Source organism: Scyliorhinus canicula, chromosome 14 (assembly GCF_902713615.1).
Source record: "Scyliorhinus canicula chromosome 14, sScyCan1.1, whole genome shotgun sequence".
NCBI classification, from domain to species: Eukaryota; Metazoa; Chordata; class Chondrichthyes; order Carcharhiniformes; family Scyliorhinidae; genus Scyliorhinus; species Scyliorhinus canicula.
Window position 1 is genome coordinate 74,306,552 of NC_052159.1, and position 26,818 is coordinate 74,333,369.

The window sequence follows — 26,818 nt, forward strand, 5'->3', positions numbered from 1 at the left end:
CCACCTTGGTGGCCGCTGAGATCGTAACGGACACTCTATCACGTGCCCGCGTGGGCTAGCTGTGGGAGGCCTCCGGGCCTCACTTTGGGACAGAGGTGCGAGTGGGGAGGTGCCCCGTCGCGCCACCGACACCTGGCGCTGCCAGTCCTGGAGGCCTGCAACGGTATCCACCAGGATCCGAAGGTTTGCAGAGACGGTTTGCAGAAACGGAGTCCAAGGAGTTAGACATTCCCACCAGGGACTGTGCGATCTCAACCTGTGAGTGCACAACACCATCCAGCACATGTGTCAGGCAGTTGATGTTCTCCGCGACTGACTGCTGGGACTGTGCCATGGCGTGCTGCGACTGGGCCATGACCTGCTGAGACTCGGCCAAGGCCCGCAGCGCACCGGCCATATCGTTTTGGCTCTAGCGCATTGCTGCCTGTGAGAGGGCAACCCTGTCCAGGGCCGAGGATGACGCGTGCACATTAAGCCCAACGCCTTGCATAACCTGACCCATTGCCTCCACCGCGGATGCCACCTGCGCGGTGTCAGCCTGGGTTGCTGCCATGAGCGGCACCACTCCCTGCTCGTGGACGCGGTTCGACTCCTCTAACAGCGTCTGCAGAGTCTGGAAGGAAGCCCTCATCCCGTCATTGTGTCCCTGGGTTTCTTGATGCATCGCCTGTGCGGGTGGGTTGAGAAAGTCCAGGAACTCGGAAAACGTCTGGGAGCCAGCTGCATGCTGGGCCTGGCCTGGCCTCCGCCAGTCCGGGCCCTCGGCTGCTCCGACCTCCACCTACTGTACCCGCTCAGCTGTGATGTGCGACCCAGACTGTGACCCAGGAGCCTCATCACTAAATAGGCCAGCCGGGGTGAGTGTCTCTGGGATGGTGGATGGTGTGGGAGATAGCTGTGCCGCAAGCTCGAGGTCGTCTTGGTTTGACGCCTCCTCTATGTCATCGGCCCGCTGAGAGGCCGCAGGGCGTTCGCGGGCCATTTCTCTCTCTGGCTGTGTCGCTGCCCTCTGGGCGTCCTGCTCCACAGATTCGGTTGGAGAGGATGGGACTGATCGGGCACCCTCTATCGTGCGGCCCCGGGTGAGGTGGGGGCAGATGCCTATGTCCGCCTGGAGGCAGACGGCCCTGGTCGTTCGGCATCACGTCCTAGGGAAGAGAATGAAACGAGTTATTTAGATTCGCTCGGCCGGGCGCTGGACGGTCCCAGTGGGAAGGGTGTGAAGGGACAGAGGATGGGGGAGGTGTCCCAGTGGGCAGGGTGTGTGAAGGGACAGAGGATGGGGGAGGTGTCCCAGTGGACAGGGTGTGTGAAGGGACAGAGGATGGGGGAGGTGTCCCAGTGGGCAGGGTGTGTGAAGGGACAGGGGATGGGGGGGGTGTTTGTCATGCAGGGTTGTCTCACTTGTTGCAGCTCCGCCAACCTCGTATTGCGCGATCTCCCTGGTGGCAGATCCCCCAACAAAGGTCCAGTGCCCTCTGCTCAAACGTGGTGAGGGGCAGCAGGATGGGCGAACCCCCTCCAGTCTTGTTCCGCTCACGGGTGTTGTGAGCGGTCTTGTCCTGTTGGGGGAGGGGGCATAGGTAGATCATTACAATACGGCAGGTATCAGCAGTCCGTTCAGATACTGGCACAGTTTGGGGGTCAAGTTGTAATAAGACCATTGCATCTCTCCACGGAGGCCAGAGCGCTGGGTCTGTGACAACTTTGTGAACCACCGTCAACTCACTCTGCCCCAATCCCCCTCCACCCCCCCGTGCCAGGGGGGGAGGTGGGTGATTAAGTAAAGGGGGGGGAGGGATGGTTGTGACCCGGGGGCACCCTCTTGGCACTTGCCCTGGTGAGGACGTGCATCTTCTTCCGACATTGGTCAGCAGAGCGAGGGGTCTGCCCCACAGCACTGACGGCAGCAGCCACCTCACGCCAGGCCTGGCGCACCTCGCTGGCAGGGTGGCGATGCCCTCTACGCGGTCAGATGATGCCCCTCCTCTGCTCGATTGATTCGAGCAGCATCTCCACATCAACCTCCACGAATCGAGGGGCTGCTCTCCTCAGCTCCGACATCCTGGCCTAGTTTCTGTGCTTGCCCGCGCCTTTTTACGGCGTCGGGCGGCTTCACGTGGGCGTGTTCGTCTCGTCGCCGTGTTCCGGCGTCATCGCGCATGTGATTGACGCGGCCCCGTTCCTAGCCCATTTCCCGGACGTGAATACCTCGGGAAATGGGCCGTGTCGGGCTGACGCAAATTCCGGCCGTTTTCACGGCCAACTTCGCGATTTTCCGCGGATGCGGAGAATCGCGCCCATATTAAAGGTATACCTTAAGTGATAGGATGTTGTGCCTCCATCTTGTGGGTTTTTTAGTTCATCGCTTTCTGATGTGTTGGCACACTGGCGAAGTGCATGTTGCTTTTGGTGTTGAAGGGGTTTTCATGTGCTGTTGCTGATGTGTTACTTGTCAATGATGTCAATGTTGCACCAAGGCATGTTGGTGATGCTGTTGATGTTATCTTGCTTGATAGTGATGTTGCTGGTGTTGTTGGTGACTTTTTATGCTTTACCATCTCAGATGTTGCCTGGGGCAGCAAGGTAGCATGGTGGTTAGCATAAATGCTTCACAGCTCCAGGGTCGCAGGTTCGATTCCCGGCTGGGTCACTGTCTGTGTGGAGTCTGCACGTCCTCCCCCTGTGTGCGTGGGTTTCCTCCGGGTGCTCTGGTTTCCTCCCACAGTCCAAAGATGTGCGGGTTAGGTGGATTGGCCATGCTAAATTGCCCGTAGTGTCCTAATAAAAAAAGTAAGGTTAAGGGGGGGGGGGGGGGGGTTTGTTGGGTTACGGGTATAGGGTGGTTTGAGGGTGGGGTAGGTTTGAGTAGGGTGATCATGGCTCGACACAACATTGAGGGCCGGAGGGCCTGTTCTGTGCTGTACTGTTCTATGTAGGTCGAATATGGAATCTGTTCCTTCTCATTTGCTTATTGGTTTCATTCTCAGTGATGTATGACCATGAGTCTCTGCTTCAGCAACAACCTTTGCTGTGTTCTATGTTCTCAGGTTGGATCCTGTACATGCAGTTAGTTCCTTCAGTAACTCAGGCAAGGATTTGACATGCTTGTTGAAGTGTTGACGACTTCTACCTGTGCATTAGAGAGTTGTCTTAGTTCCTCCTGGTTATTTGGAGGATGTATTTTGCTTGGCAATGTTGTCTTACACTTTCTGCAGTTGATTTCATGTCAGCCTTCAGAGGTGTAGGTCGGAGTGACAATAAGGCAAGGTTTGGGCCTTCTTTTCTCTCTTGGTATTTCATGAGGATTCTCGAGATAGTCTGGATAAAAGAATACAGGAATAGGCCCTTTGGCCACAATACCAACCTTTTCCAAAACCCTCAGCACTTCCTTGTGCCGTTTCCCTCTATACCCATCCTATCCATGTGTTTGTCAAGATGCCTTTTGAATGGGGTTAATGTATCTGCTTCCACAACCTCCCCTGGCAACGTGTTCCAGGCACTCACCACCCTCTGCATAAAAAACCTGCCTCGCACATCTCCTTTAAACTTTGCCCTAGGGACCTTAAACCTTTCCCCCCCTGGTGACTGACCCCTCCAGCCAGACCCCTCATGCCTGCCCATCCACTCTATCCATGCCCTTCATAATCTTGTAGACCTCTATCAGGTCATCCCTCAACCTCCGTCTTTCTAATGAAAACAGTCCATGTCTATTGAGCCTCAGCTCATAACTAACACCCTCCAGACCAGGCAACATCCTGGTAAACCTTCCTCTGCACCCTCTCCAAAGCCTCCACATCCTTCTGGTAGTGTGCCGACCAGAATTGTGCGCAATATTCCAAGTGCAGCCTTACCAAGGTTCTATACAACTGTAGCATGACTTTCCAGTTTTTATATTCGATGCCCCATCCAATGAAGGCAAGCATTCCGTATGCTTCCTTGACAACCTTGTCCACTTGTGTTGCCGCCTTCAAAGATCTATGGACATGCATGCCCAGATATCTCTGACTTCCTGTATTCCTAAGAGGATGTGTCTTTCCATAAACCTGTTCTCTTGGGTCATGTGATGATTAGGCGATGATGTTGAACCCATACAAATTCCTAAAGCTTCCTGGAGGTGAATTGGATTCTATTTTCATACATTACTTTTTCATAAATCTCATACATTTTCATAAATTTCAGCAAATAGAACTCATACTGCTGAGATGATTGTTGTAGCTCCCAAATCTTTCACCTTTCTGATAAAAAGGAACTTTGAGAAATCATTTGCTATGAGATGTTGTTTTTGATTTTGTGCGAATAAATTGGCTCCCACAGTTTGCCTTGGTCAGAGTGGTACTCCAGGAGCCACCACTTCCTCCTGTGCATTTCTATACTTCTGACGTCGGGGCCATTGTGACTACATGCATAACTCATTCCCAGAATTGCACGATATTTTTGTCTGCACTTCTGCCTTGAACCTTGATTGCCTGTGAATCTGGAGCCCAAGCACATAGGAAATTCCAGGACACTGTATATTTGTGAAGAACATAGGTGTGAAGGTATACAATTTACACTGTGGGACGTATTTCAATGATTTGTACTATTTATTACAAACTGGTCACTGACAAAAAAAACAAATATGAAATGGATTGATGCATTTTATACAAAATTAGACTAAAATCCACTTTTGTTGCAAAGAATCATTTATACAGAAACTCATATATTACAGTATTTTATGTTAGACAGTTCCTCCCTCACTTTTTATTTTGAGATTTTTATGTAACAAATACAGCCTTAATAAAACCTACAAATCAGAAAAAGTGCATGTCTCTGAAAATCATACAACAAAGTAAACAGTTTTCTTTTAAACACCCAGTGTTGTAGAACTGATCGTTTCCATTAATGATTGTTCTATTAAAGCTGAAATGAAGAACATTCCATAGGACTGGAAAGATTTGGCCAAAATATGTGTCCTTGAGGGGACCTAATAGCACACTAGCTGTTAGGTTGTCAGAAAAGTGCCAATTTTGCGATTTAGCACAGGAAATTGTAAAAGATATGTTGAGTACTTAATAGGAACAAGGTTACATTGCAAACATAAAAGCGATGTTTGTGCAAAAAGCCAAGTGCATCTTTCTGAGTTTATCATCATGCTTGAATCTCTTTATGATGTGTCATAGAATCATAACAACAAAGTAAGAGGCCATTCATCCCATTGAGCTTATGCCAGCACTCTGTAGAGCAATTCAGCCAGTCCCATTCCCTTGTTATATTCCCCTAGTCCTGCAAGTTTATTTGCTTGCCGTAGATTGATAACAGCAAATTCAGATAGGGTAAAATGAATCAGAGGCCAGCTAGTTACATCTGTACATACAAGGGGTAATTTCCTGACTTTATACTTTTGATGGGGAAGAGTGCACACTGAAAATTCTGGAACACAATGCCCAGAGCTTTCTGACCATTTAAATTAATGGCTAGAAAATCATATGAAGGGAACCAGGATTTTTGAAATATGGTGCTGACAGGCAAGTCTTCTCCAGCTGTACAATGTTAGAAAATTACTGCCATTATGTATGAAAAAAACCTTTGAACTATTTATACTCGGATCATGCTAATGAGTTATATAACAAACTCAATAATCATTTTAAAACATTCATAATGCTGCTGTTGTTTCTATCAATTAACCAGCAGTATATGTGGCCTTCTCGTATTCAAATCATCAAAATTTAAAAATTGAGATGAGAACCATTATGTATATAACCTTATAAAGCCAAATTGAAGCTTTCAATGTGCCATTCCTCTTCCATTTCCAATTAACAGACATATAATTAAAATATTTTACAATAAATTTTGTGAAGCTTTATATTTTAATACATCTCATTTGTACCATGCTATGGAAATAGTAAAAGTATGGCTCATTAACTGTCAATTATTAAAGCAAAAGGTGAATATTGCTTTTAAAGATTTTATAATCTATCCTTCTTCATCACTGAAAGGCTACTGGGTGAGTTAAACATTTACGATTCAGAGAGGCGCTGTACATGTGGTCTTTGCTGAGATTGTTGCTGGTATCCCAGAATATCCTGTTGCTGCGGATATGAAGGAGGGAGGAGCAGCAGCTCTGGTTGTTCAGCTTGCAAAGAAGATGTCGGTGCCTGCTAAAAAAATTAAAACATATTCTTCAATTTATTATATTTACTTAATATGAAGTTGACACATTTAAAAAAAAAAAAAAATTTTTATTCAAGTTTTTCAACAACAAATTTTCTCCCCACAGTTAAAGTAGACAATTTGTGGTTCTACACTGAAGCAAGAAAATAACTCTTTCCCCCCCCCCCCCCCCCCCCCCCCCCCCACCCCCAAAACAGAATAATAAATAATAACAAACAACAATGCAAGAAAGAAGAAAATAACAAGCCCACCGTTGCAAAAAACAAACCCCCTTAACCAGCCCCGAACCCCCCCCCCCCCCTCCCCCGGTTGCTGCTGAGACTGACCACCCTCTACCCCTTCGCCAGGAAATCAAGAAAGGGCTACCACCGCCGAAAGAACCCCTGTACCGACCCCCTCAGGGCAAACTTAACCTTCTCCAGCTTGATAAACCCAGCCATGTCGTTGGGGGCCGCGTGTTCCTCCACTGTAACAGAATCCTGCGCCGGGCTACTAGAGACGCAAAGGCCAGAATGCCGGCCTCTCTCGCCTCTTGCACTCCCCTTGCGGCTCCGAAGCTACCCCAAAAATCACGAGCCCCCAGCCCGGCCTGACCCTAGACCCGACCACTTCAGACAAAGTCCCCGCCACCCCCTTCCAAAACCCCTCCAAAGCCGGATATGCCCAAAACATATGGGTCTGGTTCGCTGGGCCTCCCGAACACCTCCCGCACCTGTCTTCCCCTCCAAAGAACTGGCTCATCCTGGCCCCTGTTATGTGCGCCCTATGCAGCACCTTCAGCTGAACTAAGCTGAGCCATGCGCAAGAAGAGGACGAGTTCATCCTCTCCAGGGCGTCCGACCATGTTCCATCCTCAATCTCTTCCCCTAGCTCTTCCTCCCACTTCGCTTTGAGCTCCTCTACTGAGGCCTCCTCCTCCCCCTGCATCAACTGATAAATTGCCGAGATCTTCCCCTCACTGACCCACGTCCCCGAGAGCACCCTATCCTGCACCCCCCTTGGCGGCAGCCGCGGAAACGCCGCCACCTGAAGTTGACACATTTTATAACTATATACAAAAGTCTTGTGACTAGTACACCATCACTGGGTGCATGGTCCTAACTTCAGTGCATCATAGAGTGTAAAAGTAGGGAATTTGGTGAGAGTAGGAATATGGTGCAGAAAGGGAAGGAGGCAATTCTTTTGCCTTCAATATTTGTGTTACAGGTAAATATACAATTTAGTCTACCAATAACTTAAACTGGAGGAGTTAAGTAGTTAAAAGACTAAAAACTCTTGGCCGGGATTTTCTGTTCCCATTTGTGTCAGGCAGGTTCAGTGATGGGAGCGGAAAATATCACAAAAACGTTAAAATCACATTTTTTCTTTATATACACATGTGATGTGATTGTGCCCTCCTCCCATCCATGGCAGGGCACATTTCCTAATGTTCAACATCAGGAACACCATGATAATAAATTATGGGCTGGATTGTTCTGCCCCGCCCACCGCAAGAACGGCACAGGCGAGACACGGATAATAGAGAACTCCATTGACCTTGGGTGGGATTCTCTAGTCGCCAGGCGGACGCGGCCAGAGAATCCCACCCTATGTCTCTGAAGGAATGCACTTGGCAAGCAGGCCTCCTGGGAAGCTCAGGTGAGAGCGCCCGGGGGGGTGGGGGGGTTAGTACCCGGGCATCTCTGCGAATCAGAGGCCATCCTGTGACATGAACTATTTTTTCAACAGTGCTATACTATATGACGGAGAAAGCCATCATTGTCATTGGTGGCTTCCACAATGCATTTCCTGCCCAACACCATGCTTTGCTGATATTGCGAAAAATCCCATCCATAAGTCAAATTAATTAATGGAAATGACTGCGCCGAAGATGGTTCCACCACTTCAACCATTAAATTCTGCCCATTGTCTTCAGTTTTCTGAACAAACTCCATTCTCTAGCTATCGATTCCATTCCTCTCCTTGCCAACTCTGTCAGGCTGAACTGATTGTCTGCTACATGATGTCAGGTATGACAAAAGATGGTCCTGACCATGTAACGGTTCCAACACCAAGACCACCTATTTTCATCTTTGTCTCATCTTTTGACGGCACACAGGCTCATCAATTAAGCTGGAATTGAGCAAGTAAATAAATGGAGACAGCCTTCTGGTGGCAGGTCAGGGGACAACTGGTGTCTCCCCTTAAGTACCCCAGTATGGAGCCATTGGGATGGGAAGGCCTTGGTCATGGCTGCAAGCCACCGTGTGGAGGAATTCTCTCGCTTTACCCCCTAAATGCGATGGTGGGGAACTCGGAGGTTATGGGCTATTATCATATAATTTCCGGGTTTGACACTGTAGCATCTGCGGACGATGTGTCCTCCCCTGCCAGCAGCATGCCGTTACTCCGGTGTGAATCACTATTGAGTTTCAAAAACAAAATTCAGTTGAGATAACCATGTCGGGGATGCACAGTGAGATATAGCCCTTGCAATGCCCCCTGGCATCCTAGCACTGCTCATTGCCAACCTGGCAATGCCAAGTGAGGGTGGGGTCACTGTGTGTTAATGGTGGAGTTGTGCCAGTATTGGGGTGGGGGGGGGGGGGGGGGGACCTAGGCCTATAGAGGAGGTTTGGACCGAAGAATGTGAAGGGACATTGGGCATGGGCCTGTGACAGTAATGAGAAGGGGAGACGGCGGCAGTGATGAGGAGGGAGGCTGTTGCCAGTGATGAGGAGGGGGTGAAGTGCAGGGAAGGATATGTCATGCGCAGATGCTACAGTGTCAAACCCGAATGAACTGGAAATCCCTCTAGGTAGTTCCCCCATAAGGGTTTACTTAGCAACTGCCGTAAAGGACTAACATCCTCTGGAAAATTGCGCTGGGCTGGAAACCATCCAACCGATGTGATTTAAATCGGTAACTTCAGATTGTTCTGGGGGCCGCACGGTGGTGCTGTGGTTAGCATTGCTGCCTCACGGTGCCGAGGTCCCAGGTTCGATCCCAACTCTGGGTCACTGTCCATGTGGAGTTTGCACATTCTCCCCGTGTTTGCATGGGTTTCGTCCCACAACCCAAAGATCTGCAGGGTAGGTGGATTGGTCATGCTAAATTGCCCCTTAATTGGAAAAAATGAATTGGGTACTCGAAATAAAAAAAAAACGTCAGATTGTTCTGCCAGTTTTACCATGATAGTTTCAAAGAGTCAGAAGAAACTGGAAAACCCAACCAAGGGTGGCATGTGGCGCAATGGTTTGCACTGGGACAACGGCGCTGAGGACCTGGGTTCGATCCCGGCTTTGGGTCACTGTCCGTGTGGAGTTTGCACATTCTCCGTGTCTGCGTGGGTCTCCCCCCACAACCCAAAGATGTGCAGGTTAGGTGGATTGGCCACACTAAATTGCCCGTCAATTGGAAAAAAAATAATTGGGTACTCTAAATTTAAAAAAACAGACCAGCCTCGCACGGGACACCCTATGCAAACACTACCCCCGAGGAGACCCACTGCACCCCCCTGCCCCCCCCTCACTGATCTCGCCTCCCCCTTCCAGTGCACCCCTATGCGACGGCCGCCCCCCACCCCCCAGACTGATACCCGCTCCCTCTGGGACTTGCCCTCCTCCCTCCATCCGGGACTTGCCCCCTCCCTCCCTCCCGAAACTAACACCTCCCTCCCTCCCAGACTGACCCCCTTCCCGAACTGACCTCTTGTCCTTCCTGGACTGACACCCCCTCTCCCTCTCAGACTGACCTCTCTCCCTCCCAGACTACTCCCCCCAGTCAGACCCCCCCCTACCCCCAGGTCCCATCGACACCACTGAGTCCGACCTGACCCCCCCCAACATTTCCCTAAAGTTTCTAACTTACCTGCTCTCTGCTAATTGTCCATTTGAACCTCTCCTTTCCAGCAACTACTGCCGTAAAATGGGGGGAGTCACTTACCGCTCTGTGCCCCACTTACTCCACGGCGATGCTGATGGGGGTGCACTTTCCTGTTCCTGTCTCTTCCAGCCTGAGTGAGGAAGGTTGGACAAGACAGGAGCTGAGGAATGCTAGTGAAGGCAAGTCTGCTGAGTATGGTAATCGGACGGAGATTGCCACTCTGTGGAAGTTATGGTTTAATGAATTAAAATTTATGACCGTGAATCAGATTATGTCACCAGTGGTGGGTGGAGAAGATCTCCAACGGAGATCTCATCAGCGCAAATCCCATTTTTGGCCACTCGCGAAATTTAGTGGCTATTGCTGGATTTGAGCCCACCGCGAACAAGGCTACTAGATCGTGGCCAAAGTATATATATTTTTTAAAAATTTATTGTAATTCAAAATTTTTCAATAATCTTTACAAGCCACTACAAACAGAAAAACAACAAAAAGAAAATATAACAGTAAAACAGAAAACAACTTAACCATTTAACAGTTTAACCATTTAACAAAATAAGGTGGGGGTATTTGCCCTTTACAAATGAAATCCATCCACTGCCCAAGCCACCCCCCCCCCCCCCCCCCCCCCCCCCCCCCCGGCCTCTGGACTGCTGACCTCCACCTAACGTTAGGGGCAGCAGGGTAGCATGGTGGTTAGCATAAATGCTTCACAGCTCCAGGGTCCCAGGTTCGATTCCCGGCTGGGTCACTGTCTGTGTGGAGTCTGCACGTCCTCCTCCTGTGTGCGTGGGTTTCCTCCGGGTGCTCCGGTTTCCTCCCACAGTCCAAAGATGTGCGGGTTAGGTGGATTGGCCATGCTAAATTGCCCGTAGTGTCCTATAGTAAGGTTAAGGGGGGGAGTTGTTGGGTATAGGGTATAGGGTGGATACGTGGGTTTGAGTAGGGTGATCATGGCTCGGCACAACATTGAGGGCCGAAGGGCCTGTTCTGTGCTGTACTGTTCTATGTTCTATGTTCCGCGAGAAAGTCAAGGAACGGTTGCCACCGCCTGGAGAACCCCTGCAAGGACCCTCGCTAGGCAAACTTCATCCTCTCTAACTTGAGAAACCCCGCCATGTCACTGACCCAAGCCTCTACGCTTGGGGGTTTTGCGTCCCTCCACGTTAACAAGAGCCTTCTCCAGGCTACCAAGGAGACAAAGGCCAGAACACCGGCCTCTTTCGACTCCTGCACTCCCGGATCATCTGATACTCCAAATATCGCTCCCTGAGCACCTCACACACCTGTCCTCCACCCCAAAGAACATACTCATTCTCGCCACTGTCATATGTGCCCAGTGCACCACTTTAAACTGGATCAGGCTAAGCCTGGCGCAAGGTGAGGAGGAATTGACCCTGCCCAGGGCGTCAGCCCACAGGCCCTCATCCAGCTCCTCCTCCCACTTGCCCTTCAGTTCCTCCACCGAGGCCTCCTCCGCCACCTGCAGCTCCTGATATATTTCCGATATCTTGCCATCCCCTATCCACATGCCCGAGACCACCCTGTCCTGTATCCTCCGGGCAAGCAGCAGGGGGAATTCCCCCACCTGCTTTTTCACGAATGCCCGAACCTGCATGTACCTAAAGGTGTTCCCCGGGAGTAGCCCCAATTTCTCCTCCAGCGCCCCCAGACTAGCAAAAGTCCCATCAATGAACAAGTCCCCCATCCTTCTGATACCCGCCCTGTGCCAACTTAGGAACCCCGCGTCTATTCTGCGAACCTGTGATTATTCTGTATCGGGGCCCAGACTGAAGCCCCTACCTCCCCCCTGTGCCGTCTCCACTGCCCCCAGATCCTCAATGTCGCCGCCACCACCGGGCTCATGGTATACCGCATCAGCGGAAGCGGCAACGGTGCCGTTATCAGTGCCCCCAAGCTAGTATCTTTACAAGACGCCGCTTCCAACCGCTTCCACGCCGCCCCTCTCCCTCCACTACCCATTTCCGAATCATGGATATATTCGCTGCCCAGTAATAGCTGCAAAAGTTCAGCAGGGCCAATCTCCCCCCCCACCCCCCGCGCTCCAAGAACAGTCTCTTAACACGCGGGGTTTAATTTGCCCACACAAATCCCGCAATAATCCTATTTACCCGCTTGAAAAAGGACTTGGGGATGAGGATGAGGAAGGCAGTGGAAGACAAACAAGAACCTGGGGGAGGACCGTCATCTTTACGGACTGCACCCTGCCCGCCAGGGAAAGTGGTAGCATGTCCCACTTCTTATAGTCCTCCTCCATCTGATCCACCAGCCGCGTTAAATTGAGCTTGTTCAGGGCACCCCAGCTCTTAGCCACCTGAATGCCCAAGTAGCGAAAGCTACTGTCCACCTTTTTAAGCGGTAACTCTCCCAGTCTCTTTTCCTGGCCCCTCGCCTGTATCACAAAAGAGCTCACTTTTTCCAACGTTCAGTTTATACCCCGAAAAAGTCTCCAAAATCCCTAAGAATCTGCATGACCTCCCCAGCCCCTCCACCGGATCCGCAATATACAAGAGCAGGTCATCCACATACAGTGAAACACAATGCTCCTCCCCACCCCCCGAACCACCCCCCTCCAGTTTCTGGACTCCCTCAACGCCATGGCCAGTGGCTCAATTGGCAGGGCGGAGAGGGGGCACCCCTGCCTCGTCCCTCGATGTAATCTGAAGTACCCCGACTGCAGCCGGTTCGTCGACACACTCGCTAACGGGGCCTTAAACAACAATTTGACCCATTCTATAAATTCCTCTCCAAACCCAAATCTGCCTAACACTTCCCACAGGTACTCCCACTCCACCCGATCGAAGGCTTTCTCCGCGTCCATTGCCGCTACCTCTTCTACATCCCCTCCTTCCGAGGGCATCATGATCACATTCAGGAGCCTCCGCACATTCGTATTCAACTGCCTGCCCTTCACAAACCCTGTCTGATCTTCATTAATCACACCCGGGACACAGTCCTCAGTCCTAGTGGCAAAAATCTTGGCCAACAGCTTTGCATCCACATTAAGGAGCGAAATCGACCTATAGGAGCCTCATTGCAACGGGTCCTTGTCTCGCTTGAGGATAAGCGAGATCAGAGCCTGCGACATCGTCGGGGCAGGGTTTCCTTTTCCTTAGCCTCATTGAAAGTCCTCAACAACAGCGGACCCAGCAGCTCTGAGAATTTCCTATAAAACTCTACGGGATACCCATCCCGACCCGGGGCCTTGCCCTCCTGCATGCCCTCTAGCCCCTTAACCAGTTCCTCCATCTCGATCGGGGCCCCCAATCCCTCTACTCGTCCCTCCTCCACCTGTGGAAACCTAAGTTGATCTAGGAACTGCCTCATCCCCCCCCCCCCCCCCACCCCCCCCCCACCCCCCCCCCCCCCCCCCCCCAATCCGGGGGCTCTGACTCGTACAGTTTGCCATTAAAGTCCTTGAAGACCTCGTTAATCCTTGCCAAGCTCAGCACCGTGTTACCCCCCTGTCTCTAATTCCCCCAATCTTCTTGGCCGCCTCTCTCATTCGCAGCTGATACGCCAGCATCCTACTTGCCTTCTCCCCATCCCCGTACACTGCTCCCTGTACCTTCCTCAACTGAGCCTCAGCCTTCCCCCTGGTAAGCAAGTCAAACTCCGCCTGCAGGCTCCGGCGCTCCTTCAGCAACCCCTCCTCGGGGGATTCCGCATACCTCCTGTTCACCCTGAGTATCTCCCCCACCAATCTCTCCCTCTCCATCCTATCCCACCTCCCTCTGTGGGCCCTGACCGAGATTAGCTCCCCTCTGACAACTGCCTTCAGCGCCTCCCAGACCACACTCACCGGAACCTCCCCATTATCATTGGTCTCCACATAGCTTTGGATACACCTCCGGACCCACCCACAGACCTCCTCGTCCGCCAGTAGTCCCACGTCCATTCTCCACAGAGGGCGTTGGCCTCTCTCCTCCCTCAGCCCCAACTCCACCCAGTGCAGGGCATGGTCCGAGATGGCAATGGCCGAATACTCCACCCCCTCCACTCTCAGAATTAGCGTCCTACTTACCACGAAAAAAATCAATCCGCGAGTACGCCTTGTGCACGTGGGAGAAGAAGGAAAACTCCTTCGCCCTTGGCTTGGCAAAGCTCCACGGATCCACTCCCCCCCCCCCCCCCCCCCCCCCCCCCCCAATCTGGTCCATGAACCCCCTCAGGACCTTGGCCGCTGCTGGCCTCTTACCTGATCTCGACGTAGACCGATCCAGCGCCGGGTCCAGGACCGTATTAAAGTCCCCCCCATTACCAAACTACATGACTCCAGATCTGGAATCCTACTCAACATCCGCTTCATGAACCTGCATCTTCCCAGTTCGGAGCATACACATTCACTAGCACCACCTGCAACCTGCCACTCACCATAACATATCGACCCCCTTTATCCGCCACAATACTCGCCGCTTCAAATGCCACCCGCTTGCTCACCAAAATTGCGACCCCCCCTGTTCTTCGCATCCAGCCCTGAGTGGAAAACCTGCCCCACCCACCCATCCGCGATCTTCAGGTGTGTTTCTTGTAGCATGGCCACGTCTGCCTTTTGCCCCTTTAAGTGCGAGCATACATTCCACATTACACCTGATCAGCCTGCTCGATACAACAATTTGACCCATTCTATAAATTCCCCCCCGCCGACTAGCCATCTCTTTTTTTAGGCCAGCCACGTGCCCGCGCCTCCCGCACCTTCCAGCCCCCCAGGCGGAGGCCCCCCACCCCGACTTTCCCCTTTAGCATCAGTTCCCCCTCAGTCAGCACAGCAGCATCCCAGCCCCCCCCCTTTAAATCCCCCCCCCACACCCCCTCCCCCCCCCATTGCGCTCCCGTAAGTCAGCTGACTCATGCTGACCCCGGCCTCTCCCGCCTCCACCTCCAATCCCCCTGTGGGTTCCCCTTACAAGACTCCACCCCCACTTAAGTGGGGGAGAGAGAGTCCTCCCCCTACACCCCGTGTGAACAGAGAGAGAAAAACAAAGCAAAGTACCGTACACTCAAACCCACAGCTTCAGGTGCCACCCCCACCATTTCGCGGGTAAACCGCGTGATGGAATCATCAATTCACCGGACACGTGTTTCCGATGTGAATCTAGGCTCTAATCGACTTACTTCAGAGCCAGCCTGTTACCTGTTGAACTCGTAGTGATCCAGGCTGACTCTGGACACGGGTACTGATACAGCTGCACTAGGGGGAGGAGTCGTGGGCGGAACCAAGGGTGGAGCCCAGTACACGTTCCTAGGTGCTCCCAGCGCTACTCCCCCTAGTGGTAGGACAGCGCTACTGCGCTTACAACAAGTGTGAATTACGTATATATTAACATATATTACATTCACCACATTCACCCCCTTCAAAACAATCAAGTCCGGCGGGGGTGGTGGTCTAGTCTATAAAGTCAGTCTGTCCGGCGGTCGAATTGTCCGCTGAGACCTACGGAGTACCGGGGTTGCAGCCTCTTGCGGTGGCTGGATGGGTGTGGTGTGCTGGGGTACGATGGGAGACTCCAGAGAGGGTTGTATCTGAGCTTCATACTCCCCTGGTTCAACCGGGGACTGAGGGCGCTGGGGGCTGGCCGGCGCGGGGGTGCGGGCGGAACTGGTGGAGCAAGCTCGTGGGCTCGGGAGCGCAAGGGGGCGGCAGCATGGGGTGTGGGGTGAGAGATCCTTCTGTGGGGGTGGGGGGGGGCGCTGGATTCGGCAGGTGCCAGATCCCGGAGGGATACTGTGTCCTAACGGCCATCAGGGAACTCGACAAATGCGTACTGGGGGTTGGAGTGGAGCAGGCGCACCTTCTCAACAAGGGGGTCGGTTTTGTGCGCCCTGACGTGTTTCCTCAGGAGTACGGGGCCCGGCGTCCTCAGCCATGCCGGAAGTGAGACCCCGTGGTAGTGCCCCTGGAAAAAATGAAGAGCCTCTCGTGAGGGGTCTGGTTGGTCGCAGTACACAAAAGGGACCTAATAGCGTGGAGCGCATCTGGGAGGACTTCCTGCCACTGGAAGACTTGGAGCTTTCTAGACCGGAGGGTCAGTAGGACGGTCTTCCAGACCGTCGCGTTCTCCCTTTCCACCTGCCCGTTCCCCCTGGGGTTGTAGCTGGTAGTCCTGCTCGAGGCAATGCCTTTGTCGAGCAGGTACTGATGCAGCTCGTCCCTCATGAAGGACGAACCCCGGTCGCTGTGTACGTAGCTGGGGAAACCAAACAGGGTGAAGATGCTATGCAGGGCCCTAATGACTGTGTGGGAGGTCATGTCGGGGCATGGGATAGCGAATGGAAAATGGGAGAACTCGTCTACGACGTTTAAGAAGTAAACGTTCTTGTTAGTTGAGGGGAGTGGCCCTTTGAAATCAATCGCGAGGCGTTCAAAGGGCCTCGAAGCCTTGACCAGGTGGGTCCTGTCTAGTCTATAGAAGTGCGGTTTGCCTCCACACAGATCGGGCAGTCCCTGGTGACCGCTTTTACCTCCTCGTTGGAGAAAGGCAGGTTTCGGGCCCTAATGTAGTGGGAGAGCCGGGTGACCCCTGGGTGGCAGAGGTCATTGTGGATGCTTTTTAATCGGTCAATCTGCGCGCTGGCGCATGTCCCGCGGGATAGGGCATCCGGAGGCTCGTTGAGCTTCCCGGCTCGATATTTGATATCGTAATTGTAGGTGGAGAGTTCGATCCTCCACCTCAGGATTTTATCGTTTTTTATTTTGCCCCTTTGCGAGTTGTCGAACATGAAGGCAACCGATCTTTGTTCGGTGATGAAGGTGAACCTCCTACCTGCGAGGTAGTGCCTCCAGTGATGGATAGCCTCCACAATGGCTTGTGCTTCTTTCTCGACTGAAGAGTGTCGGAGTTCTGAAGCGGAGAGGGTATGGGAGAAAAATGCAACTGGTCTCCCTGCCTGATTTAACGTGGCTGCAAGAGCTACCTCTGAGGCGTCGCTCTCTACCTGAAATGGGGTGGATTCATCCACCGCCCGCATGGCCGCTTTGGCGATGTCCTCCTTGATGCCGTCGAAGGCCTGGCGTGCCTCGGCTGACAGGGGAAATCGTGTGGTCCTAAAGAGTGGGCGGGCTTTGTCTGCATATTGAGGGACCCACTGGGCGTAGTAGGAAAAAAATCCCAAGCACCGTTTGAGGGCCTTGGGACAACGAGGGGGATGGAGTTCTAAGAGGGGGCGCATGATCCGGGTCTGGGCCCAGGACTCCGTTTTCCACGACATAGCCGAGGATGGCTAGTCTGGATGTGCGGAAAACGCATTTCTCCTTGTTGCACGTGAGGTTCAGTTTCTGTGCCGTCTGGAGAAAACGGTGGAGGTTGGCGTCGTGGTCCTGCTGGTCATAGCCGCAGATGGTGACATTGTCCAAGTACGGAAACGTGGCCTGCAGCCCGTACTGGTCCACCATTCGATCCATTGCTCGTTGGTACACCGAGACCCCATTGGTGACGCCGAAAGGGACCCGGAGGAAATGGAAGAGGCGGCCATCGGCCTCGAATGCTGTGTAGCGGCGGTCCTCCGGGCGGATTGGGAGCTGGTGGTATGCAGACTTCAGGTCCACCGTGGAAAAGAGCCGGTACTGGGCGATCTGGTTTACCATGTCTGCAATCCTGGGGAGGGGATACGCATCGAGGAGTGTAAATCTATTTATAGTCTGACTGCAGTCGACCACCATACGGAATTTTTCCCCATCTTAACGACTACCACCTGAGCTCTCCAGGGACTATTGCTGGCCTCTATAACCACCTCACTGAGTAGCCTTCGGACCTCTGCTCTGACAAATACCCTATCCTGCAGGCTATACCGCCTGCTACGAGTGGCTACCGGTTTACAGTCCTTAGTGAGATTGGCAAAGCGAGGAGGGAGGGAATTCGCAGCGTAGCGAGGCTGCAGATCGTGAGTGGGGGCAGGGGCCCTCCGAAGCTGAGGGTGAGGCTTTTGAGGTTGCATTGAAAGTCTAGGCCTAATAAGAGTGGCGCGCAGAGTTCGGGCAAAACGTAGAGTTTGAACTTCGAGTAACTAGTGCCTCGGATTGTGTGTCGCGGCGGTGCGGCCCTGGATCTGGACCGAGTGGGAGCCTGAAGCGAGCGCGATAGTTTGCTGCGCGGGGAAAACGGGGAGCGACCAGCGTCTTACCAGGTCTGGATGTATGAAGCTCTCCGTGCTCCCGGAGTCGAAGAGGAATGGCATTTTGTACCCGTTGATATGGACCTCTGCCATCATGTTTCGTAGATTCTTTGGTCGTGATTGGTCCAGGGTGACCGCGCTCAGTTGCGGGTAGTCGGCGGCTCGATCAGCTGTGCTGGAGTGGCCCCGTGATGACTGCCCTCTGAGTTCATAGTTTAGTTCGAATTCCTCCACTGAGTTGTCCGAGCGCGGAGATGCCGATCAGGCCTGTGGATCGCACGTGGCAGGCGGCGAGGAAGATGGCGTCCAAGATGGCGGCCCCCATGAGTCGCACGTGGCGGGCAGCATCCAAGATGGCGGCCCCCATGAGTCGCACGTGGCCGGCCGCGTGGTGGAGGTTTTCCAAGATGGCGGCCCCCATGAATCGCACGTGGCTGGAGGGGGCGGAATCGGGGCATAGGCCGCAGCGTTTCGGGCCCCGCTGGGCTGAGAGTCCGGGGAGCGGTTACTGCGAGTCGATGGGGAGTTGGAAGCTGGAGCCCTTTTTGCGAGGCACACTCTTGCGTAATGCCCTTTTCGCCCGCAGCTGCTGCAGGTCGTGTTGCGGGCCGGGCAGTGCTGCCGCGGGTGCTGGTTCTGGCCCCAGAAATGGCAGGCTGGAGCAGCATAGTGACTGGCTGGGGCAGCATAGTGGCTGGCTGGGGCAGCATGGTGGCTGGGCGGCCGCGTAGCACAGGCCTGGGGGGATCGCTGGTCGGGGGCCCATGATGGGGTCGCGGGGTCCACGGGGAACGAGTTAAGGCTGCGGAAGGAGACCTTCATCATGGTCGCAGCTTCCACAGTCGTTTCTAAGTCCTGGGCCCCCTTTTCCAGCAGTCGTTGGCGCACATAGTTAGACCTGAGGCCTGCTGCAAAAACATTGCGTACCGCCAATTCCCCGTGTTCAGCCGCGGTAACCGCTTGGTAATTACAGTCATTGGACAAATTGTTAAGTTCTCTTCGGAATTCGGCGAGTGATTCCGTAGGCCGCTGACGGCGAGTCGTACACACATGGCGAGCGTAAACTTCATTAATTGGCCTTACGTACATTTTTTCGAGAACTGCTAGCGCTGCAGTATATGAACTGGCCGAGTTTAGTTGCGTTGAGATTCTATGGCTCACCCTCGCGTGCAGTAGACTCAGCTTCTGACCCTCTGTAGTTTCGGCTGTGCTTGCTTCGGCCAGGTAGGCCTTGAAGCACCGGATCCAGTGGGAGAATATTCCTTTAGCCTCTGCATCCTGCGGGTTGAGTTCCAGGCGTCCAGGCTTGAGGGCCGATTCCATAATCGATCTTACTGTTCTTAAGTTGATTAAATTGATGGAACCATCAATTCACCAGACACGTGTTTCCGATGTGAATCTAGGCTCTAATCGACTTACTTCAGAGCCAGCCTGTTACCTGTCGATGAACTCGTAGTGACCCAGGCTGACTCTGGACACAGGTACTTATACAGCTGCACTAGTGGGAGGAGTCATGGGCGGAACCAAGTGTGGAGTCCAGTACAAGTTCCTAGGTGCTCCCAGCGCTACTCTCCCTAGTGGTAGGACAGCGCTACTGCGTTTCCAACAACAGTGTGAATTATATATTAACATATATTACATTCACCACACCGCGCTCCCTATCTGGGCCGACCCCACCTCCTGTGACGCAGCTCTTCCCAACTGCGACCTCACCCAGAGCCTCGAGGGCCAAGTGCAAAGGGGGCCACAAAAACGCAAGAAAACACATGGAAAATCCCAACATATCATCGTCCCCTCCCTCCCTCCACCAACCCCCATAACATACTGCAGTCCATTAACTCGAGTCCAGCTTCTCATTCTTAATGAAAGTCCATGCCTTGTCTGGCGTGTCGAAATAGTGGTGCTGGTCTTGATATGTCACCCACAGCCTCGCCGGTTGTAACAGTCCGAATTTCACCCCCTTTCCGTGGAGGACCGCCTTAGCCCGGTTGAATCCCGCACACTTCTTGGCCAGCTCTGCACTCCAGTCCTGATAAATACGGATCTCGATGTTCTCCCACCTGCTGCTCCGCTCCTTCTTCGCCCATCCCAGGACACACTCCCTGTCGGTGAAGCGGTGGAACCTCACCACCATAGCTCTTGGCAGCTTATTCGCCCTCGGCCTCCTTGCCAACACTCTGTGCGCCCCATCCAGCTCCAGGGGGCGCGCGAGGGCCCCCGCGCCCATCAGCGTGCCCAGCATCGTGGCCACATATGCCCCAGCATCCGACCCCTCCACGCCTTCAGGGAGACCCAGAATCCGCAGGTTCTGCCTCCTTGACCTATTGTCCAGGTCTTCCAGCTTGTCCAGACATTTTTTGTGCAGCACCTCGTGCGCCTCCACTCTAACCACTAGGCCCAGGATCTTGTCCTCATTATCAGAGGCCTTCTGCTGCACCTCCTTGATCGCCGTCCCCTGCATCTTCTGTGTCTCCACCAGCCTTTCAATCGACGCCTTCATAGGGGTCAGCAACTCCGCCTTTAAATCCGCAAAGCAGGTTCTTAAAAACTCCTGCTGCTCCCGTGACTGCTGGGCCCACGCTGCCTGATCTCCGCCCGCCGCCATCTTGCTTTTTTGCGCCCGTTCTCCTCTCTTCTCCGAAGGCGCTTTTTTGACTGCCCCACTCCTGGTCCACTCCATACAGTGCTGGGGGATCCTCACTGCTTCCTTCCCACACCGGGAATCGTCGTCAAAGTACCGCTGGAGCTCCTTAAAAGGGCCCAAAAGTCCGTAATCGGCGGGAGCTGCCGACCGTGCGACCTACCTCGGCATAGCCGCAACCGGAAGTTGTGGCCAAAGTATATTAATGACTTAAATGAAGGAAATGAGTGAAAGCAGCGGGGGAAGAATTCTCCCATGCCCTCTTCGACGTGTTCAATGGGGGCAGACGTTGGAGAATTCAGGGGGAAACTCAAAAATTGGGTTCACACCAACGTGAATTTGTCATGGGATCTTGTGCTGGTGCTGGCATGGCAGATCGAGGCCAGCGTGAAACTGATTTGCATCCTGCTAATGAGATGCAGATGAATGCCTGACCAGAATTTTATCCCCACGCCCGATTCTCTGTGATGCAAACACGAAAATGCCCAAAACATGTCTGGAACAATGTTGTGTGCAGAAATCGGGACTTACCTGAAGAATGCCTGGGCTGCTTCTGGAATTCAGGATGGCCGCCACCAGCGACCCTGGAACACCACAGCAGTGGGTGGGGTGAGCATCTATCAGGTCCATCTTCCAGCTTCAGTGTCAGCGACGAGATCCATCGCCAGCTTCAGAGTGTTACCGGAGATTCATCTTCTTTTTCAGGAGGTCCACCTTCTTTCTTCAACGGTGGATCAGTGATACTGTATGTCTTTTAAATATGGTACCCAAATATGACAGCGGGATGCATGCAATCAAGCCAACCCTGCCACAGAATATGGTGCTAAACTCCGCAATGCATAATTAATGAGGTCAAAGCCGGAAGATCTGGAGCAGGATTCTCTGGTCTGGCAGCTGCATCATCCTGCATTTACGTCGGCAGTGGGATCTTCTGTTCTGACAGCCAGCTAATGGAAACTCACACCATCAAGAAACCCGTGCCGGCGGAGCGGAGGATCCTGCCGATGGAGAATTTCGCAGATGATGTGGTTTCTTGTCGGTCTCCGCAGTCAGAATCACACCCCGTCCCTGATCCTGCCACAGGACTTAGCCCCAGATGGGAGAATTCAGTATTGTACGTAGTTTAGGTTTATATACCTAAGGAAGGATAATTTTGCCTTAGGTGGGTGCAACAAACATTCACTAAATTGAATACTGGGATGAGAGGGATGCCCTGTGCGCAGAGCTGGAATAGATTTGGCCTATGTTCTTTGGAGTTTAGGAGAATGAGATATGATTTAATTCAAATATAAGATTCTGAGAGGACTGGCTGTTTTCACTGGCGGGAGAGCTTACACCTAGAGGCACACGGTATCAGGTTAAGGGGTCAGCCATTTTAGGACTGAGATGAAGAGAAACCTCTTCATTCAGAGAGTTATGAATTTTTGGAATTTTCCAAAAAAGAGCTGTCGAGCCTCAACCATTGAGTATATTAAAGGCTGCAAAGGAGATCAAGAGGGACCAAGAGTTTTGTACCTCAGTAGGTATTGTCCCTGCCTCTGAGACAGAATCTCTGGGTTAAAGTCCCACTCCAGTGGTGGATGGTGAATGGGGGAGGAGGAGATGGTAATTTGATGGTCATGCCATTGGACTAATCCAGAAGCCCAGGCTAATTCTTTGGGGACATGGTTCAAATCCCATGTTTGTGGAATTTAAATTCAATTAATAAAGCTCATCTTAGTTGTCATTGACCATGACAACTATCATTGATTGTTGTGAACACCCATCTTGGTTCACAAATGCTTCTTTAGGATAGGAAACTACCCTTACCTGGTCTGGCTTGCATATGGCTCCAGATCCACAGCAATATGGTTGCTCTCAACTGCCCTCTGAAATCCCTAGAAAGCCACTCAGCTCAAATGAAATTAGGGATGGGCAACAAATGCAGGCCCTGTCAGTGATGCCTACATCAGATTTTTTTTAAAAATCCCAATGGGAAAAAAAGTGAAGATTTCAAACAAGTAAGGAATATGGTGGTAAAATGGAGTTGAGGTTGAATGATGGAGCAGACTCGAGGGGCCGAATGACCTACTCCTGCTCCCCACTGCCTTACGCTCAGAGAGCAAATGATTACACTTTAAAAAACCACATGCAATCACTTCATAAGGCAGCATTAAATCACAACTGAACAATTTTTGCAAAAGTATGGGGAAGAGAGAGTTAACCAATTAAGTTCCAGTCAATGGAAAAAAAAATCATGCAGCAGACAACACAAGCTTTTCTTTACACTATCTGAACAAGAGAATGGTGCCTTGGTTTACCATCTCATCTGAAAGATGCCTCTGTCACAGCAATGCACTGAAGGGTCTACCTAAACTGAATGCTGAACTCCTTGAATTCAGAGTCTATGACTCAAGCAATAGTATGTGTACAGCAAAAAGAGACATGCAAACTTACCACAAGACAACAATATGATAAAATTGCACCAGATAGTCAGCAGACTTTTAAACATCAAGACACTTTGGGTGGTTATAACTGCTCGATCCATCAGCAGGAATTTACCTGTAAGTAGTGTTGTGGCTGCTGTTGAAGTTGCATAGTTTGCTGGGACAGAGATGGATGGGGTATAGGAAATCCTGGAGTTGTTATTATTTGACCCATAAGCACTGCATTGGACAACATTGGTACGCTAGTTCTAACTGGCTGTGGTGCCAAATGTTGGGACAATTGTGGTCCTTGTAAGTACCTGTTGAAAAACATGCAATAAAATATTGTGTCAATATCAAAATCATAAAAAATTCCCAATAACCCACTTTGAGCACATATTTGTTTACAGTTATTAGCTTCATAACTAAATGTCATTTGATTTCAAAGGAAAATGAAATTATGTTGGGTTAAAATAGATGGCTAATTTGCTATCACTGGCGATAAAAGATATATACACCATTGTGTTGGGATAGCTTTATTCATTTAGAAAACAGCAGGAATTAAGTTTCTACAATGAGCCATCTTATCTAGTAATGTTAGGGGGGGGGGGGGGGGGGGGGGGGGAGAGAAGCCAGATAATAGACAACTCTACTAGTCAGCCACAGTGTCAGAATTCAACTTTCCAATTTCCTGTTGAACTGCAGGTTAAGAAAGTATCGTCAGTTAGTCACATCTGATGAGAAAGGCAGCTGAAGGTCCAGGCCAGTCTTACCCTAAAGACCACAATCAAAGCATAGTTTCAGGGTCAGTGAAAAGCTTGACCAAACAATGGTGTTACTTAGCCATTAGGAAACAACCACTGTCTCTGATTTTTCAGGCAGCCAATGATGGTAATTGTAGCGCTAACAATTATACTCAAAGACGAGAGACTAGTACAATCGATGCTCTATTGCTGTGCGATGCTATTCCTCCATCTGCAACTGTAGACTAAGGTCTGAGTGACTCACATGCATATTTATATACAAGCTCCCTGTGGGCGGAGCTAGCCGGCAGGGGCTTACCGGCGGAACCTGTATTACAGGTACAGGCATACATCCCCCTACTGCAAGTACACATAACTACAGTGGTTATATCACCACAGTAATTATTCTGCTATTACCATTTACAGATCTTCCAGACCCATATTTTACCCTCTTTAGTTGTCCCATTATCAGCCCCTTTTGTCCTTGCATTGTCATTCCTTATGCCATTTAAATCACCCGTCTTCCATTCTATCACATGCCTTCCAATCTGTTCTATCCTCCTCCCCTTCCCCCCTTTTACTGCCTCTGTAACATTTTCCTGTTCCGACAAAAGGTCACACATCAGCAGTGTTAACTGTTTCTCCCATCACTCTACCTGACTTGTTTGCGTTACTTTGGGTTTTGTGTGATTTAGCACATTCTCGCAGACAATGTGGCATTTTTACTGTTTTTTGTTGTAAGGATAGATGGAAATTAAGTTTAAAAAGGACAGAATTTAAATGTGGATCTTGTGTAAGCTTGCTTACTGATTCTAAAAAAAGCAGCTCAATAATTTGTATCCACCCCAATTTCACGTGACTTTGAGAAGGTTGGAGAAGTGTATTTGAGGATTTATGCAAGAATCACGATATACAGTTACACCTGCAGGTCTTGCTATTTTATAGCAAAAGATAAAGCAGTATGTGGCCTTTTGGCTAAATGTAGGATAAAGTGCAAGATCAGATGCAATGCTTGTTCTTGTCAGCTTGGATCTTGTATGTTTCTTTTGTGGGGACTGTGAATTGGATTCAATTTGAATTGTTTTTTGGAGCAAGCAAGGAGATGAATTAAGGGTTTGCCCTGTCAACTCTGCGCATTGGCTTTGTGACTCTAAGAAAGGAATCATTTATTTTTTTTAAAAGCACTATGTAAGAACCTGATCAGAAATAAATACAGGAGTGACTGTCGACAGTGAAACCAAGAGAACATGTGGAGTAGAACGAACATCTGCTGGAAAGAATTTGATTCAATAAATCACCAAACATCAAATGGATCTTTTCATGAGTTTCTTCCCCTAAATTGACACCTCCTGAACTTGACATTCAGAACAAAATTATCTGTACAGACAATGGACAATGTAGACTTCACTTGGACAAAATGATCAAGTGAACCCTTTAACGTTGCGTTGTGCAATTTTAAAACCTTTGTATTTTAGCCTTGAGTTGCCGTAAATTAATATATATTAATTTCTTTAAACACATCGGGCATGATTTAACCGCTGGTTGTGCCCAACGTGGATCTGGGAGCACCAGTTAAATAGCGGGAAAGACCAAAATCGAGATTTCTTCCGGGTGCGAATCAGTTCGTTATCTAACTGGCCCACTCCCGATGGCGAGATACAGATGTCACCCAGATATGGTGAGAATATCATTAACTCATTAACCCTCATTAGCATTCATTTCCATCTCATTAGCAAGACTGAAGCCGAATGCAATGGCCTCCCGGGAATTAACCGGCTTCCCAGCGCAAAATCACGTGGGTGTCATTTAGTATTCCTTTTGAAAAAGTGGAGCTGGTGCAATGGCTTCTGTGGGGAACGGAGGTGAGTAGCCATTTTCATTTTCAGGCAAGCAGCTCAAGGGCATTAGAGCTGCTGTCCCAGTGCTCGGGGAGGAGTCACACGGCCCCTCAGGGGCTTGGATTTGGTCAGGGGGCTGAAGTGTTCCAGGTCGGGTGTTGCCCCTGGGCTGGGGGGGTGGGGGGGGGGGGTGCTTTTTGTCCATGAGGCCTTCAAGCCATCTTTAAATATTGTGGAGACCCATAAAAGGATCAGCTAAAGCTGCTGCCTGTCTGTCGTATCAAACTCTTCCAGGACAGAGCCCTCTTCTTGGTTATGTACTGAAAGTCACTTTAACTCCCTTTGACTGTGAGCAGGATCTAGCTTAACAGCTGAAGACTATTGTGTTAGGTTGTTGTACTATGATAATGAATGAATCAGTGTACGATAGAAAATCCAGTTCAAGATTGGCTATTCAATGTTGAATAAATAGTGGGTAAACTAAACTATTGCTAACCAAACTGTGGATCTTTTAAACATGATACTAACAGCTCCTGTAACTCTGATCAAGACTGTTTCGGTCCGGTTCCAGTGTCCTGTTCCTCTTGCACGACACCTAGTGGTCGGAGGCTATATACATTTTTATACACATTGTTACTGCATATCATTACATATTGCTAACAAGGAATTGGCCTTGTTAGTTGTGAGAGCACTTCCCACTGCAGGTTGTATTTGCTGTTTGCTACTGCTTAGCTGCAAATGCCTGGAGGCTGTAGCTGAGAGAGTTTGTTTGTTGCTTGTTGCTGCCTTTTCTACTTGCCTGCTGCCTATTCCCCTTGAACTTACTCGCTGCTTTCCGGAAGAACAGAAGAAAGAAAGTAGTTGCCTTTCGGTCTCTTTTACCTAGAGCGCAGCGAGGGGAGGATTTTGGCAGACCTATTACTGGGCTGAGGATGTCGGAGGAAGTGCTTAAGCAGTCCGTGGATGTTTTTAAACGTCTGTTTTGCGTGTTGATTGTGTATTTAGTTCTGGTCACCTGTTAATGCTCATTGTGTTCCTTTG

General features: G+C 50.9%; 1 protein-coding gene across 1 annotated transcript in view; it reads right to left on the reverse strand.

The window, feature by feature from the left end:
* Window positions 1-4,754: 4,754 nt before the first annotated feature.
* LOC119977294 (neuronal PAS domain-containing protein 2-like) overlaps window positions 4,755-26,818 on the reverse strand; it is a 241,839-nt gene continuing 219,775 nt past the window's right edge. Inside the window, 3 exon segments of the mRNA XM_038818048.1 lie at window positions 4,755-6,140; window positions 10,078-10,147; window positions 23,333-23,516. Of these exon segments, the coding sequence (XP_038673976.1) occupies window positions 6,112-6,140; window positions 10,078-10,147; window positions 23,333-23,516 (283 nt within the window). The 3' untranslated portion in view covers window positions 4,755-6,111.